This window comes from Eutrigla gurnardus (genome assembly GCF_963514095.1).
Source record: "Eutrigla gurnardus genome assembly, chromosome: 6".
Classification (NCBI taxonomy): domain Eukaryota; kingdom Metazoa; phylum Chordata; class Actinopteri; order Perciformes; family Triglidae; genus Eutrigla; species Eutrigla gurnardus.
The window spans coordinates 29317549-29335879 of NC_139920.1; the positions used below are offsets into that span (position 1 = coordinate 29317549).

Here is an 18331-nt window from a genome sequence, read left to right on the forward strand (position 1 = left end):
TTCTTCTGAAGATTTTATCTAAATGCCTTTGATATCACTGGGGCCGTTTTGGCCTACTGAAAAAACACTGTATGTCAGTTTTTCTTTTTTTCTGCCGACAAAACACACACACAAGATTAACCCTCAAGTTAATGAAAAAAACAAAAAACGTCTGGTTAAAAGGGTAAAAAATGATAGGTAATATCTGTGTACTGTGCAATATCCCTCCTACATTCCCCGTCATGTGTTCTTTCACTGTGCAAATGCAATATCCATACAGTGTTAATATTTACTCCTGATCATCCAATCATGGACATGTATTTATTTATTTATTTATCAAATGTGTTGCCTATGTGTTCTTATTTATTCGGTATTCATATTTGATGTTTGTATGCACTGAAAGGAGTTGTTCTCATTGTACTTGTATATTGGCAAATAAAGGTATTCTATTCTATTCTATAGAAGTAAAGAATCATGTTTGCATGGTATGGATTCTTACTGCAGGTCCGTCACTACTGAGGGGGATGACGTCTTTCTAAACTTAAAAACGCATCGTTTCGCATTTAAAATTTGCACATTTCATCACATATTGTTTTATTTTTGTTAGGTTTACAGAGATATATTGAGGGATTTCCGCTTATGATTCAGCGTCACATGTAATTCATGTAATATGAATTGAATCTTTCAATGCACAATTAATAAATGGAGTAGGTATTGTAAGTAAATATACATTTTAAGTGTTTCTTAGTTTGTCAAAAAATTCTTGTGTGGTTTATAAACAGCAACTGTATGATCAATAACACAGTTATTGAAACAGTTATAACACAGTTATAAACGAGTCTCACAAATGATTTTTAACTCAAGGTCCACTTACTAGATTTGTTCTGGAGCTTTGATGCAGCATCTCGTTGCATCTCATGGCCTTCATGAGTGGATGGGGTTTGCACCTTAACCGGGAGAGTGAGAGAAATGAATAAATATGTTATTTTGGATTTAAGCATAACATAAAGACATATTTCTTATTATATTGTCTATCTATCTATCTATCTATCTATCTATCTATCTATCTATCTATCTATCTATCTATCTATCTATCTTTTTGTGATCAATTATTTATTGGGTTTTTTTAACAGACAACTGATAGGGCATGAAAGGAAACACAATCGGTGGGGTAGCATAATGAAATAATGCCTTGTTATCTTCGTTTTACCCCATTAATCCCCTTCCCCCCACCCTCCTCCCGATTGGCATATTGAATTAACAGAGTTGTTCAATCAATCAAAGCCAAACAAACAATAATATTAAAAAACAACAACAACAACAATAACAACAAAAAAGACAAAACAAAACCAACAATATCCCAAAGCACTCACTCATACATCATTCATTCACTCACTCATTCTACCCTAACCCAGAAATTCCATGACCACACACATAGCCAGTATGTCTGTTGCATGCACATCTGTACATGTACATTTTATATGTTTTAGTCAAATAGACAGACCAAAGTACACAAGAAATAAGCAGTTCACTGCACAGCCAGAAAAATAAATAAATAAAAATAAAAAATACAATTCTTACATTAAACTTTCAATTTTTTTTACCAAGTTTGACCAACAGCTGACATTTTGTGTTTTAGCTGAATGTAATCGTGCAGTGGTAAGCTCTAGCTGTGCAATGTCCTTGTATGAAGAAAGCCATTCCTTGATTGACATTACATGTGGGGGTTTCCAGCGGCAGGCTATCATCCTCTTAGCTGCTGTAAGCCCAGCAAACAGAAGACGGCTATTATTTGTTGTTAGTTTCAGAGAAGAAATATCATTAAGTAATAGTAGAGAAGGAGAGCAAGGAATAGTTCTCTCCACTACAACAGACAATATACTTGAAATATTTTCCCACAATCTGTTAACTTCCGGGCACTGCCAAACTAAATGCAAAAATGTACCAACGGTATTGCCTGAACAAAAATCACAAAATGGGTTACTTTTAAGTTTCATTTGATAAAGTCTTTGGGGTGTAAAATAAAATCGATGGACAAACTTATAGTGAATCATCTGATGATTCGGGTTTCTAGATGAGATAGTAATATTTGACCATATAGATTGCCAGTTGAACTCTGAGGAAGCATTTATAATGTCACTTTTCCAAAGTCTATTTAAAGGCAGATATTTGTATGAAGCCTCCACAATCAGTTTGTACAACTCATATCTATCTATCTATCTATCTATCTATCTATCTATCTATCTATCTATCTATCTATCTATCTATCTATCTATCTATCTATCTATCTATCTATCTATCTATCTATCCATCCATCCGTCCATCTTAACTGGTATGGATGCTTCACAGGAGGAATTATAGTTGTTGACCTTTTCGTTATAAACGTATAAAACACGTACATATTGTACTTGTATCTGCTTCCAAGTACATTATAGTGTGATGTCAAACCGTTATAAGTGTTGACCTGTGAAATAGTAATATAAAACTCAGGGCACAATGTCCACTTACTGGTTTTGTTCTGGAGCTTTTTTGTCGCATCGTATGGCCTTCATCAGCAGATGGGGTTTGCACATTATCTTGGAGTGAAAAGGAAGAATTTATGAATCTTTGATACTCACATAAACATGTAGACATATTTCTTATTATATTGTCAACAATCCATCTACTGTTTATGCACGAGTAATGGATAAGAAAACAGGAGTTATAGTTGTTGAAAAATACATAAATAAACACTTTTCAAATTAATTCTGTCTTTTAACTTGTAGGGGAATGTATAACAGTTATTGGGTGTTTGCTGCAGATACATTCTAAATGGAGGGGTTCAATTATAGCATTACAATATTTTGCGTAACAAAAGGGAAAGTTAAGCTTGAAAATAAGTATTGCTTCATTAGAAAAACCTCCAAATCTTCCAGAGAATCATCAGTATTATCCTTATTATTATTATTCACATGAATCATCTCCTATATGATGGAGATTAATCCAAGCTCAGATGTCGGATATCTTTTTGTAACTACTAAAAGATATCCGATCATCATAACTCAATTGAGTTGATTTAGCCAATATTAGTGGGTGAGGAAATATTCACATCCTCAAGTGATAAATTGAGTCGTAGAAATACCAATTTACTTCAGAGTAATGATCTGGCTACAGTACAGTTCAGAGTGTACTTAAAATGTCAGAAGAAAAAGCTAAACATTTCACAAAATTGCACAGAATCCAGAAGATGAAGCAAGTTTTAATAATAGTATCTGCTGGGTAAAGCATAACATCTTATAAACTGGTCATGTAATGTATGTCAAGTAACAAGCTAAACCTGGTAAAGAAATGTAGTTGGATAAAAAGTACTATTTTCTTTTTTATCTGATATGATCCTGGGATTATAAAGTCGAATAAAATGTACTCAAGTGCCTAAAAATTGTACTAGTACTTACATACAGGAATGCATAGTTACTTCCACTACTTCCCAGGACACATTGACTTCATCTTTATATACAATATATTAAATGAGTCAGGTGATAAAGCTGAAGTCATAGAATACCTTCAAATAGACGCACAGCTTGTGATGACAACTGTAAGTTCAGTATTCCACTTTATTGATAACATAGCATGCCCTCTAAACATATTTCTAACTAATAGCACCCTTCTTTTTTGTTATATTTGTTCAATCAACAGCATTATTATATTAATGTTCTGAATATCATATTTAGCACCTTTTTAAGGGTTTTGATGAGCACTGGAATCTTAATGTGGGTTGTATACAATGTGTCAACATTGAAGTTATTTAAGATTGTATTGTTCTTTTATATTCAAAATAAAACCTTTTTTTTTTACACTGTTTTGGTCAGATTATGTATAACATAATGGTGATGAACGTTAGGTTTTCCTGCCTAGAGCCCCATCAGACTCACACATCCACTTCCTTCAAACATCAGCTGACATGAAATCTGTTTTCTTTTTTTTTTCTATGTGAATGTGTTTAGACATGTGTCAGCTGTGACTGTAACTTCAGTTCTGTGACGTAACTGGTTGTAAAAGTCTATAAGACAATGGCTCGCTCCGCCTTTCTGCCCATAGCGTCCACTGATCCGGGACACAGAGGGCCTTGTTGTTGTGGGCTGGACCGCTTCTCTGGACTCACATCACACCGCAGGTCACCCCGGGACAGGAGGAGACAGCCTGCCAGGAGGTCAGTGTCTGTTTGACAGCTCTGCTTTCTCGCTTTTAACCAACTTCTCACGTAGCTAGCTAAGCTAACGTGTCACGGTAACTAACGCTAACTTAAACCTGACGTGCTGAAAACAACTTTATGAATCTTTACTCACTTTGCTCGTTAACGTCGAGGACGTTTATCTGCCCGGAAGTCACGCCGAATAAAGCGGGAAACGGTTAAAAGCACGTTTGCTTTGGTAACGTTTACGAGAGGTGAAACGTTTGTCCTCTGGGTCAAAGTTCATTCACCTACTGGAAGAGATGACAGCTGCTGCTGCTGTGAAGTAAACGGCGCGAGCGCGCCTCGATGTTGTGTTCAAAAGCAGCTGAAATGAGTTGGAATCCGCAGACTTATACTTCACGGAGGGCTGCGTCCTGTTATAATACGTGCTGTCAGACAGTCTGTGACCTCCTAGTGTGTGGACATGAGCTATGAGGACATTTCCCTCTCACATTGTTTCATCTGGGACATTTTCGGTGGTCTGGAGAAATGCAATTGCCCAATATTTCACAAGATCATTGTGTAATGGATTTTTCCCTCTTCTTATCTGTGGAATCATCTTCTGACCTCTTGGAGCATGGTTATCCAAAAAGGAGGAGTCACGGGGCCAAACCCTGGCAAAGACTTTGATTTCAAACCTTTTCAACCGCAATAAAACATCAGCATCTAGACCAGAAAGCCCAAATATTCAACATTACAGTATCGGCGTGCTTATATATATCACAAAAAGTATTTCCGTGTCTTAAAATATTGTGATGTCATGTGTGAAAATGGAAATAAGTCGAATCAAAACGAGCAGAAATTGTGAAATATTGCTTTCTGTTCAGTGACCAAGCAAGCACTTAAGCATTCACAGTAACAAACGGAACAGGCAGGAATGGTAGACATATTGAGGTCTGTGCCAAAGCAGCAATAACTTCACTACCATTTAGTCAACGTCTGGTTTTTAAACTAGGATGTGAAATATACAGTGTGATTTATCAGAAATATATATATGTGTGATGCCGGCTGCAGCAGTCCATGAGCCGTAGTCTGGCCACCCCAGCCTCGGAGGGTCCTGACCTCCAGGTCGTGCTCTGATTTAATGCGTTTCAGCCTGGCCAAATTCATCTCACTGACCTGGGTCTATACTATTTTAGATAAAGTTGAAATACATATTCCCTCTCAGTCTGTCAGGTAAGGGACAGCTGTAGTGTCATGGATCAAAGACAGACCCACTATTAGTAAGCTCTCTTTGTGTGTCAATAATTTCCCTGAGATATACCAGCTTGTCCATTAATATCAAAGGTCAGCTCCACAAGATAGCGGTTGTCTGTTCTGATAGTGTGGCTCAGCGTTCTGAGGATGTGACAGTTTTGTTACGCCGTATAGGGAGAGGCCACATCGCCTGTTTGTGAGCACTTTGCTGGGATCACTTATCAGTGAGATGATTGTTTCCGAACGTCTTTGCATGAACAGCTCAGGCCCCGTTTACACGAAAACCCCGTTTTTATCACAGATTATGTCTAAAAAGAGATTTCTGATAATGTGTTGTCGTGTCGACTGGGAGAAACGGGGTTTTAGGTTCTCAAGCGTCACAGGAAGTCGCTCCTGTTATTCATTGTTGTTGATTCTGATTGGCTTGCATGGCTCTATCCTTCTCCCTACACTGTCGCCCATAGGTTTGGCAGAGTTATAATGACGCTAGACGGCGTATTTATGCGCTTTGATGTAAATGACAACTTTTTTTAAAACGGAGGGGGGGGGGGGATTTCTCTAAATACCCTGCTATGAATAAACGTAGCCTTAATCTGTGTTTCCGAACAAGCTTCCTCTTAATATGTACTGTGTCTCCAGCTCATCACCCACTTGATGGCAGGGAACATAGTGTCAGACTTTGTAATGAAGCCATAGAAGATGTCATCAACTGCCTCTCAGGGGGGGAAAAAAACACGTTGCTCAACCAAGCTGTTGCAACCAAATGCAATTTGCAATCACACAAGGTCTGGAGCACCACAGGTCACGGGGAAACATCAGAGGGCGTTTTATTCACCCTGACATCTGAAAGAATCCGTGAATGACTTGATAGCTGTATATAAAGGGTCATCCATGGGCGGAGCTGCTGTAGATCCTTCCGTCAGGTGGGCGTGTAGCCTCATCCACCTGAGCCATCGCTCCACGCTGGCAACAGGTTCCAGCTGGTCGGCTGCCCTCCTCATGCTACTGCTGCATGTTTCCCCAGCAGTATGATCACACAGGCCACCTCCTTCTTTGATTCGCCCGCCGTATACATCAGGTCAAGCGTGGTTAACAGCCAGCGCTCCAGGAAATACAGATTGAGGGCCCACTTACGTCTCCCTGCGCCATCTGGTAGCCCACAAACAGATGTCGTGCACATGTTGGGAGTACCAGCTATCAAGCCTCTTTGCTTCGTCAATTGCATCTCTTCATCTTTTCGTTATTGATTACGTCTATACCATGTGAGAAAATAGTGGGATTTTTTTACTATCCTCCAGAAATTCAGAATCCATTGGGATGTCTTCATGTTAAAAAAAACCAAACATATTCAAAGATATCACATAAGACAAGAAAAGCAGCAAATCCTCAGTATTGAGAAGCTGGAACCAGAGAGTTTTGGCAGTTTCTTTCTTGAAAAATAACATAAACAATTAATTATTATTGTAAAAATGATGAAAATAGTTGCAGATGAGAAGGAAAAAAAATTCAATTCAATTGAAATTCAATTAATTGACTCATGGTTTTAGCTACACGTGATATATACATATATAAAAACAATAATTGGCAGTTTAATCAATAATAAAAATCCATGGTAGTTGCAATGTTACAAACACTATACCATGATGGAGATTATTTATCCGTTTCACTTCTACAAGAGACATTTACTCGTGTTTCCCATTTGTGAAGTTTATTATTTTACCCTTTTTTTGACCTGATTTAGTATTAGATTTAGTTTCTATTTAAGGCAATAACTCATGGTGTTAATGGAATGGGGGAGCAATATTTCACTGGAATAATTCCTTTGGCCTAGTTTTCATTTAAAGCAATATTTTATAATAGGAGACTTTCAGTATTGCTCAATATTTCACTTAAGAATTTTCACTTGATATAAATGATATCGAGGTCCATTTTTCCTGCGTGCCTTCATGTGAGCTTGTGAACAATCAATCTCCACCATCAGTGCCCCGCTGCTCCGTAGTTCCCCTTGACTCTAATCCATAATTCTAAATTAGGCTAACTCCCCAGAATTCTTTCTTCTAATTTATCATGTCTGGACTCTGTTTTATGTGGTAGAAATCATCGTCTCGAAGCAAGCATCACCTTGAGAAACCAGTGTTTTCAGGATCCTGTTCACGTACCGAGACGCTGAGGAAGTAAGTGAAGCATTGTGACTCTTTCTGTGATGCTGAAGTTTACTTGACGCACAGATGATCATGAAACTGTCGAGTCATGTCTTACTCACCCAAGCTCATCCTTGGCCTCATGAATCCCTCTTTTCGTGAGCAAATATTTTATTTTTTATTATTATTTTTTGATACGTTTTTATTTTTTAAATTCTATTATTATTATTTTTTATTAATTTTAAACGTTATTTTATTATTGGCTTGTTTTAATGGGGTTATTGGCTTGTTTTAATGGGGTTTTAATGTTTTATGTAAAGCACTTTGAATTGCCCTCTTGTTGAAAGGTGCTATACAAATAAAATTGCCTTGCCTAAATATGGCTCTGATGCTGACTTTAATATTTTAAGATGCCATATAGTTTAAAAAATGCAAACGCATAGCTGTGGGATGTAAACAAGAAACAAACAAAATACCAAATGTGTCATTATCCATTTTTTGTAACTCTCAACATTGACACAGAGCGCTGACTTGAAGCGTTTGCTTGTCTGCGCCGTTTCATTTTTAAATGCAGTTTCATCCTCGTTGCATCATAATGTTGACAAATGAATTTAACATGGTTGAGTTGCCTTTCTGCCCAGATCCCTAAACCGTCTGACAGGACAGCAAATCCATTTCTGAATTCATAAGACATTTTCTCCTCTCCACTTAAACAAAGGCTGTCGGAGATGTATTTCATCATGCACACCAAGCAATGTGAGGTGAATCTCCGTGTCTGACTCTCTGTATTCCATGTCAGAGATTGAATCCGGCACTCACAATGGCAGACAGTGGGAAGACTAATGAGACCGGCGCTGCAGCAGCAGAACCAACAAATGGAGACCAGCAGGTGAGGGACACTGTGACCCAAAGTGACACGCGTTACAAAGCCGAGGCACATTACGAACTCATTTGAGACTCTATGAGGCACCGGGGGAATCAATCATTATCCAGAACAGAAAACTTCCTCTGAACTGGAAAGAGATTGTGTTGCACATGTTTGTCTCTTCAGTGACCGTAATGGTTGTTTTTGTCCTAGAACGTTGTTTCCCGTGTGAGCAATTTGCCTCTGGTCAGTTCAGCCTGCGAGGTGGTGTCCAGCGCCTACAGCAGCACCAAAGACAACGTGCCCTTGCTGAAGGGAGTGATGGACGTGGCAGAGAGTGGGGTCCGGAGCCTGGGAGCAGCTGCCACCACGGGGTCCAAGCCCCTCTTTGACATTATAGAACCGCAGCGTGAGTTCTTCCCTCCGAGTATGATGTAATATATTTGCAATGAGGGCCTACCGCTGGAATCATATTGCAGGCTCGTTGCACATTAAAGGTGTAAAACTGATGTCCACTCGTTTACCTCTGGGCTGGAATACGGCAAGAATTAAAATAGGTTTCTTCTTCTAAGAACAGGATTTTCAGGTCGTTTACTGGAGCTGTCATTCTAATCTCTAAAAATGTTGTTACTTAGCTGCTTCCCCCTACGGCTGTCGACTAAAGACATTCCTTAGTAATTCCTTCGACTAATCAATTAGTTGACGAGTCTGTAAAACAGAGTTTCTCCACAAAAGCACCACTTAACATCTTATGTTTACCAGAGATGTGCTCATAAGTTTCTTGCAAATATTCTTTCAGCATGGACAAGTATTTCAAAAATGACAACTACATGATCTACTACAGGAATTCAATTTATTCCTCTTTAAGTTATTGGTGAATTTCTGTTGTGTCCTTGTTGCAGTTGTGACGGTGAACCAGTACGCCATGAAAGGACTGGATAAGATGGAAGAGAAGCTGCCTATTCTTCACCAACCAGCAGACAAGGTCAGACAGAAATAATGCAGTCAAGTAATACCGTTTTTACTGTGCATTTGGACTTATTAAGCATAATGTTGCAAGGGATCTTTATCGATCTGAAGGCCATTTAACAGGCTATTTACATGTACAATATAGGTATATGTCATTCAACACACAGCAACTTACAGTAACATCATGTATCAGTTAATTAACATGAACATGAATTAGTCAGTTTGATAGCCCGTGATTTGATCCTTCATCACACTCAGTCATTGTGCAGAGCAACAGTTAAACAGCCCATATAATAACATAGCATGTGTGATAAAGTACACAATCATTATGACGACACTTTGCTAGAGTCGTTAACTAGCCTCCTTTATAAATCCACAAGATGTATTACACGGTCACACATGCTCAAAACTAGCATTCTTCACCCGTTCACCTCCATTCATCGCGAGCGAAGGGGAAATAAAACATTCGTCCACATTCTAAATTAGCATCTTGGCATTCACGTGTTCAACCGTCACCTGCGTTCGTGTACATATGAACGTGCCTTTAAACTCCAAGTAACCATAGCAACAGCATTTCACTTCGGGGAGAAATCATCACTCTCCAAGGACGACTCGTGATCTCTCTTCCTCAGGTGGTGTCGAACACAGTCGGGATGGTGTACCAGTCGGTGGCGGGTGCCAAAGACGCTGTGGTGGGGGCCGTGATGGGCGGCGTGGAGCTGACCCGGGCAGCGGTCAGCGGAGGTATCCTCACCGCCATGGGCACCAGGATGGGCCAGATGGTCAGCAGCGGGATGGGCCTGGCCCTGAGCCGATCCGAGGACTGGGTTGACCAGAACCTACCAGTCACTGAGAGGGAGCTGGGTCAGTAGCTGCCTTTTTTTAGGTGTGGCAAGCATAATCAGTCCATAGAAACCAGGGGAGGTAGTGAATCCATGTGTCTCCTGCTGAGGTATAGACAGGTGTGTTTTTGACCGTTGCATCAAATGAAGCTGAAACAAGGCTGCAGTTGGAAATTAATTAACTACGGACAGCGAGTGGGCAGTTTGTCAGGATTTTATCGCAGTAAATAAAGACAAATTAAGGGCTTCGAGACCCAGTCAGTAAGAATTCCATTTTTTTTCTTAAAGCCGTTTAATCCCAGTGCTCCATAAATCATGCTGATGGAAAAGAAACGTTAATAGAAACCAAGCCGTTTTAAATGAGATTTTCTCAGTGGGAACGGTGCCAACCTTATATTTGGCATTGTTGATGCTTTTGTCTACATTAGGATCACATAACCTTTTAATACATTTCATGCAAACAATTACTTTATCTTCATTCTTTAAATTGCCATTCTGATATGTGGCCCTTTTTTTAGGTTCTTTTGCTCTTTCAAAAAAAACAGCTAAATAGGAAAAATTGGTATTTCGTTCCACGTTGGCATATGAAAAGTACATCTACTTTCAGTTAAGCTTTATTAGTTCTACAGTTCTGCCTTGAGAGGAACACTTAAAGATTAAGCACATCGATTAGCCTCATATCCCTTACATTACTCAAAGTTTAATTTCATACATTATAAATTGTAGCTGACATTACTGGCATTTACCGATTCTTAATATATTCCATAATTAATATGCATGAATGATGACATTTGCACTATTTGCAAGTGAGTAGCCGACACTGTGTCCTTGCTTCACTGATCTACAGATCAAACGGCAAATTTGATGAGGCCGTCCAACGTAGTTAATTATGAGGACACGATGATGTGGCGTGATGGGCGTGGCCGTGAGGAAAGTGTTCAGTTGTACCGCGGCGACTGGATGGGAACAGTTGGTGATATTCATAGAGCGGGAAGCAGGACATTCCAGTGAAATTCCCCGCCGTTAGCTTGGCCCATAAAGCACCGACCATTTCCAACACTCACAGTTTTGACACCTGCTACTATGATGTCATGTTATCATGACAACCTGCCATAATCCAATATGGCAGGACTACTCAAGGGGCCACCCCCCTCTACCTGATTATGAATGTGAAAACGATGCAACTTCAACTGTTATTAGCGGTGGCAGCAAAGGATTTATTCAGTGGTTACTGTGGCTTTTAGCAGAGACACAGGGAGAACGTGTCACTCTGCATATCTGATGGTTGGGGGGAGTTGAGGTCACTCTCATGTCTGTTTGTCTCCCTCTGAAGAGTCGACGAGCCCAACTTCAAACAGAGGCACCAGTTGGTAGAGAAAGAGGGAGACTCCATCCATCAAAACATGCAATATGTTGCCATACTGTTACCATGGCGATATACTGTATATTGTGAATTCTATGTAAAGAAGACATCACCATATGCATAAAACCAGAGTAAAGAAAGTTTGCTTTTTCATGCAATCAGAACGATGGGATCCACATTTGCATTGATCACAGTCCTTCTAACATCCATCATCAAGCAGTACTTACACACACACACACACACACACACACAGTATAATACACAGTACTATAATCAAGCCTGCTCACACCTAAATATTTAATTTCTCCATCTTTTGAGTGTAATTGAGATGAATACTCCTCTTTCTCAGCTGCTGTGGCCGAACCTGCCTCCAGTGAGGTGACGACCCAGTCGGCCAGCCCCAGCTACTTTGTCCGCTTGGGGAAACTCTCCGCCAAAGTGCAGGAGCGTGCGCTGCAGCAGTCCCTGAGGCGTGCGTGCCATGCCAGGGATGCCACCTATACTACAGTGGCTCAGATTACCAGTACTCTGGACCTGCTGGAAAGTGCCCGTACCAGTCTGGGTACTGCCAGTAACCAGATCGGAGGATCCTCAGAGCAGCTGCTGCTGCGCTGGACGGAGTGGAGGCAGAAGCAGGTTGGAGCTGGACAGACGGAGTCGGAGCCGGATGGGACCAAAGATGAGGCTGAGGTCAGGACTGAAGCATTTGGAAATTGCCTTCATGGTTTTTAAACCAGATTATGTTTGCATTTGACAGCATATACGGTTCTGTACACTTGAATTTTGTCATCATCAGAATTGGGATCTGATGGCAGAAACTGCTTTGGCCTAAAGAAGGAAAGGGAATTGTGTTACATTTATAGGATTTAAAATGCTAAAAATGATCATTCATCTCTATCTTTATTTCTACTTTCATACAGCAGCTGGAATGGCGGGTCCTCTCCATGGTGCATGGTATGAGCGACCAGCTGAGGTCAGCATGCTCCAACGTGGTGTCTAGTGCTCAGGGTCTGCCAGGTGCAGTCCAAGACCAGCTTACCGTCGCACGGCGCTCAGCTGAAGAGTTGCACTCCTCTCTGGGGAACACCAGCACCATCACACCCATCCTCGTGGAGCGGAGCCGCCACCACCTGATCCAAGTACTAATTCCACCAAAGTGTTTTTTTTTGTCTTGCTGCATCAGCTTTGCTAAATATGGTTTTTAATTTCCTTTTCCAATCCCATCACACATTCGTCCTTCTATCACCTTTTAGAATGGGGCTGGAATAATACCCACTGAGTCATATTGCAAAGGAATTAAACAGGAAACCCCCGCATAGTTTACATAAACAAAACCACCAGGGGTGTCTGCTCATTCGTATGCATTTATGAAACTAGGACAGTCAAGCTTATGTTATATTTAGGAATACCCACATGAGCTTAGCATATACATAAGTTAGAGTTGTTTTGATTTAAGGTGAAGTAATGTTGCTGAAAGTGATACGAGTTTGTGCTTTCTTTCTCCCAGGTTCAACAGTCCCTGGATGGCGTTATGGAGTATCTACTCAACAACACACCACTCAACTGGCTGGTGGGACCTTTTGCTCCTCAGATCACCGAGAAGCCGGAGGGAGAGGTGGAGATGGAGCAGAGTGGACCACACAACTAGACATGAAGACTTTTGTTGTATTTCTTCATGAGTTCATGACAGAAGACTGTCATGAATAATGTAGATGGGGGACAAAAAAATAACATAATCTGCTTACTTTAATGAATGAGGCCTTAAATTCATGTGTTTTTGATTCTTTGTGATGCGTTAATTAGCATTAGTTTAAGATGATCACATGGCACTGCTAGACAAGTCACACATTTATGCACTTTATTTATACAAAAAGGTAAAAGTATGTATATTTTACATATTTTGAATATGAATCTATGTATTTGCCCATACTGAATACTTTGAAAAGAAGAAGTATTCCTAGAATGAAGCCAAATGTTGCCTGTCAACACTAAACACCATTAAAGGATCGAAAAGCCCTTTTGTGATAATAGAACAGACATAAGCATGCTACTTTAATAAGATGTACGTTAATGGTGTATGCATTCGTTTTTAGATCAGCAGTTTTAATTTCTTGACTCTGAACCATTGATTTGTTTATGGGATCAGCTGATGAACTAATGAGCTGACGTGTACTTATATTTTGACAGTGTATCGATGTATTGAACACATTAATAAAGTGTTATTACTGCGTGTTTTTGTTGCCATGGTGGGTTTTGATGGGGTGGTGGACTTTGCTATGTTGGCCCCGACTGACTGAAGGCTGAATCGATGCTGAGGATGACGTCATGGTCGTTGTTTCGAATGTCGGGAGCTAGCGCTGGGTAGGAGGCCGCGCACTCTGCTGGGGACACAACTTGGACAAATCTGAAGCCCAAGGTCGTCGGCAGTCCCCCGGTACCTCGAATTCCAGGTACTGTCTTCATCCGACACCGCCACGGGACACTCCCGCTGCGCGTGACCCATTTTAAACCGGCTGGGACACTACGGGGAAGCGCGCTGTCTTTTAAAGGGGGCTGGCTGATCATGCTAGCGGCTCAGCTAGCGTTAGCCTGCTAGCGCAAGCATTTATTCGGTTTTTAGAACATAATATTTGTAAACAGTCCGTCGCTAACGGCGCCGTGCTCTTTCGTGTCATGCTTTTTCACCACGGCTGAAGGATACCAGGCGGGGTCCCCCCTTGTCTTTGCGCTGGTATCCAGGCAGACAAGCCGTCCAGCGGCTGCTAATGTTTGCTTTGAGCTATGCGAGCAGAGGATGCTAATTGTTTTGTGCTGCGGACGAACTCCAAACTGGGGACAGTCAGTTGTAAGTTTGTTTAGCCGGAGTGGAGGCAAGGTGCCAGGTCATCGCTTCGGGTTTCTCTTTAGTTTTCTGGGTGTGTTTTTTTTAAGTAGACATGCCTTGAGCTTGTGTTTTATTTCCTTGCTAACTTTGTCCCGACCAAAACATCTCGCTGTGCGAAGAAGAAAGCCTAAACCAGCTGAGCTGGCTTGTGATTTCCGAGACTGAAACTTGCCTTTCGCATTGAAACCGAGCACGTCTCTTTGTACCCTTTGTTTTCATCGATGGACATAGTTTAGGTGAATATTCAGTAGTGTACTACTTTCAAAAACTCCCCGCGCATTGCCCTGATGTTCCAGGAGGAGCATTATATTTCCATTTATTATCCTTTTACTGTCCTATTTGTCTATTAATGTCAGATTTGATTGGTCTTCTTACATTAGTTTAGAAACATAATTCTCAGTTCAGTGGATCACTCTGTTGGTGGTATGGACTTAAGTTTGGTTCTTAAAGGTATGAAGCTGTTAACCTAGATATATTAATTATGAATGTATGAATCTGCACACTCATATTTGAATATGTTGGATGCATTGAAATCTGCTTGGGTCAGTACTGGGAAGTTTGTTTGTATGGTCAGGAACTAGACTTGACTATTTCATGTGTGAATTGTTTATTATTTTGAGACCTTGATCAAAAAAAGCTATGAAGCTGTTTGACAAAACCTTAATTACAGCTGTTAGTAGGTTATTACCCCTAAGCTGTACAACGTAACTCACATTTCCTCCACTCTCGTGCTCCAATGCCAGTCTCCAAACTCTTTTAGCTAAACAAATATGTATAACCATGCAATCAAACAAGGCCTGCTAATCATTTGACTAACTTCTGCAACCCCATTTTCAGGAATATCCTCTCCCATCCCCCTTACCCCCTCTGTCAGAGCATGGCTCAGGAGACCAATCAGACGCAAGTGCCAATGCTTTGCACTATGGGATGCGGTTTCTATGGTAACCCCCGCACCAACGGCATGTGCTCGGTCTGCTACAAGGAACACCTGCAGAGACAACAGGGAGGGGGGCGATCCAGCCCCCCGGGAGAGAAAGGTAGGAAGATGGGAGAGACATGAGCTAGATGTGGGTCTGTTAGGTGGGAATGAGAGGAACTTGAAACGGGGGGTTATTCAAAAACTGGACAGTCATGGGGGGGGACTTGAATTTGCTAAAAGGGGTTGGAGAACAGAGGTAGCAATAGCTGCCTACACTGTGGCATCAGAAAGCAAGAGAGTGACGTCACCATCTGTTGTTTCACATGAACTCAAACGCTCATTGTCAGCCGACACGGGCAATGACAGCCTTATGTACTTGGAAACAAAGGGAGGGTCACCCATGTTCAGGTTCTGTGTGTTGTTGGTGCCATCAGACTGTTGTGTCCCCACACAGCTGCTACATCACCGACGGGTTCACCGGGGTCAGCTGGTGTGACTGTGGAGAGTACGACCTCAGAGCCCAGCACAGAAGTGCCAGGAACCCCACCTGAAGAACAAACGACCAGGTATGTCAGCTGACAGATGGAAAAAAACAGCTAAAATTGTTGGAATTGTAATGAATTGACCAAGTTACAATCGAAATACGATATCCTATGTTCACCGTGAAATGTTTTTGAGAAGCTAATCAGACAAGTTGGGTCATTATAAGGAAATTAATTTGGAAAATGTTGGCCTCTTAACTGGTGTTTGTCATTCTATTGGACGTTTGATTATTATAATGCTTGTTTAATTGCCTAAATGAATGAGGAGATCAGTTCATCACCAGCTCCAGCACATTGTGTTCTAATGTGTTCTCATTAGTACCTTCAATAAATACAAGTACAACAGCTTGAGAAGGAACTTACTGTTCAAGATACAATCTTCTCTGGCCATTCAAACACTTATTTCAGCCACTTTGTTGCTTACTATTTCTTAAATGTGCTATACTCCGATATCATGATGAAGTGGCTGTAATCTGCCATATTTGCATACATTACAATACCTCTCAGCCAAACACAATGCCAGGTCAGAACCCACTGTGGTATTGTATATTTCATAGCATCTATAGGTAGTGTCATGTTTGTTATGTCACTGAATATTTATACACCGTCTTTGTCACTCAGAAGCTTCTCTTGTTCTCAGTTCTTGGTGACTGAGTGTCTCTGCTTTGCATTTCCATTTAGTCTGCACACATTTACATTAAACCAATAGCATTTTGCGAGGTAGATGTTGATTATCTGTGAAATGACACACATAATCCTTGTCTGTAAGCAGGTCTTGCATCACCTTACCTTCATAAAGAGATTTTGTTTTTTAATTGAATCATTGTGGATGGCTAGTCATTGGGTAGAACCGACCACTGGTGCTTTCTTTGGGCTGGTTTTGCCAATTAGTTTGGCAGAATGAACCATATCAGAGTTGACCCTGAAATAAAGAGCTATGGGAGTAACGCTCAAGACTTGCTTGTGGCCTGTTCTTAAAACCAGGCCATAGATGTATCTTGTAAAGGCTCTTGTATGGTTTGTGTTAGTTATGCCAATAAATCATTCTTTGTGAATTCTGAAATATTTAATGTGATGGATGAGGAAAGTATTTGAAGATGACGATGTCTTGGAAGTTCTACGAGGCTGTTTTAATAGTTGAGAAAATATCTTTGTGCTGGATTTATGGATGTAACTGTCATGTGCTGGAAAGAAACCAACCAACCAATGACAATAGAACAGGGTAGATCTAAGGGAAAGTGAATCAGATGGGTGACTAAAGGGCTTAATATTTGAGCAGTAACTGTACTGTCAATGCCTTCATTTCTGAGTGTCCTGGAAACACATTAAAACAAACCCAGTTATCAGAGACGTTGTCCCACTTATGTGTGTATTCTTCCCAGAACGTCCACAGAGAAGTCTGAACAGTCATTTCTTCCTAAAATGATGACATTTTATGGAATCATCAGAAGCTATTTGCTATTTGATCTGTCTGCATAATGTAATCACGGATTGTCTCGTCAAGTTTATTGAGATAGCTCTTCAGAAGCATTTCTCAGAAGTGGTTGATGTGAAGTGTGCTGAAGCAGATCCAAGGAGGTTGTAGTCAGTCACAAAAAGACTGATGGGAGAATGTATAGCAGCTAAATAAAACAAAACAAAGTGTGTTTGGAAAACCCTACTGTATTGTAGATTGTGCTCACTTAATGTTGACATAGATGCCTTGTAAGTTTTTTTTTTAATCTTTATTGAACATGTTAAAAAATAATAATAATACAAACTAAATAAAGTGTGAGCAGTAAAAAGGAAAGCAAAAAAAAGAAAAACAAGCGAATAGGATCCTCAGAATCCTAAGCAATAAATACATGACTCAAATAATATAGTTCATGTTCAAAAGGGATAGGAAGAAGTTAAAAACTTTTCTGGTCCTACCCCCTCTTATGTTTTATAATTATTTATAATTATTAATCATAAATAATCTGATATTTAGCTCACGCTTTAAAGCAAATCACAGCAAAACAATAACAAAGAGGAGAACAAGAGATAATTAAGTCATTTTGGACGGCAACCAGAACAGAAAAGTGTGTTAATGAATGAAGTTTTTGAATTAAAAAATAATTCCTGTGTGGTCTGAAATGTTTTTCTTCTGTTGTTGTTGTTGTTGTTGTGATGTCAGTCCCAGCTCCCCCAGCCCCGTAACTCAACAGATGACAGCTATGAGCATCTCCCAGGATTCGGGAGCTGTAGACTCCGATCGAGCGGAGGCCGAGGAGGGAGAAGAGGAGGGTACTTCCAACAGCTCAGGTAAACATCACAGAAAACGGGGTCCTTTTTCCAAACGAGTCCCTACCCGCCATCCACTTACAGTGAGTCACAGCTGTGGAGCGCAATCCTCACGCGTTAAGGGTACGAATGAAACATGTGAACTGTCACCGTAA

At 40.5% G+C, this 18331-nt stretch overlaps 2 protein-coding genes across 4 annotated transcripts in view; both read left to right on the forward strand.

Moving 5' to 3' along the window:
• The first annotated feature begins 4056 nt into the window (after nucleotides 1–4056).
• plin3 (perilipin 3) lies at nucleotides 4057–13801 on the forward strand. Of its 2 annotated transcripts, none has more exons than XM_084011877.1 (9): nucleotides 4057–4168; nucleotides 7484–7563; nucleotides 8330–8419; nucleotides 8609–8804; nucleotides 9298–9380; nucleotides 9997–10228; nucleotides 11919–12259; nucleotides 12490–12708; nucleotides 13077–13801. In XM_084011877.1, exons 3-9 carry the CDS (start codon nucleotides 8351–8353, stop codon nucleotides 13215–13217), a joined length of 1281 nt encoding a protein of 426 aa, XP_083868003.1. In that variant the 5' UTR covers nucleotides 4057–4168; nucleotides 7484–7563; nucleotides 8330–8350; the 3' UTR covers nucleotides 13218–13801. The 2 variants fall into 2 exon arrangements, with proteins under 2 accessions (XP_083868003.1, XP_083868004.1); XM_084011878.1 differs by having other exon boundaries at nucleotides 12493–12708.
• A 1496-nt stretch (nucleotides 13802–15297) lies between these two features.
• Nucleotides 15298–18331, forward strand: part of LOC311014931 (AN1-type zinc finger protein 5) — an 89239-nt gene continuing 86205 nt past the window's right edge. For both annotated transcript variants that reach the window (XR_014597307.1, XM_084011883.1), the window contains exons 1-3: nucleotides 15298–15490; nucleotides 15827–15938; nucleotides 18070–18197. Coding sequence is in view for 1 of the 2 variants with exons in the window: in XM_084011883.1 (XP_083868009.1) it covers nucleotides 15331–15490; nucleotides 15827–15938; nucleotides 18070–18197 (400 nt within the window). In the remaining variant the exon portion in view is untranslated. The remainder of the gene's footprint in view (nucleotides 15491–15826; nucleotides 15939–18069; nucleotides 18198–18331) is intronic.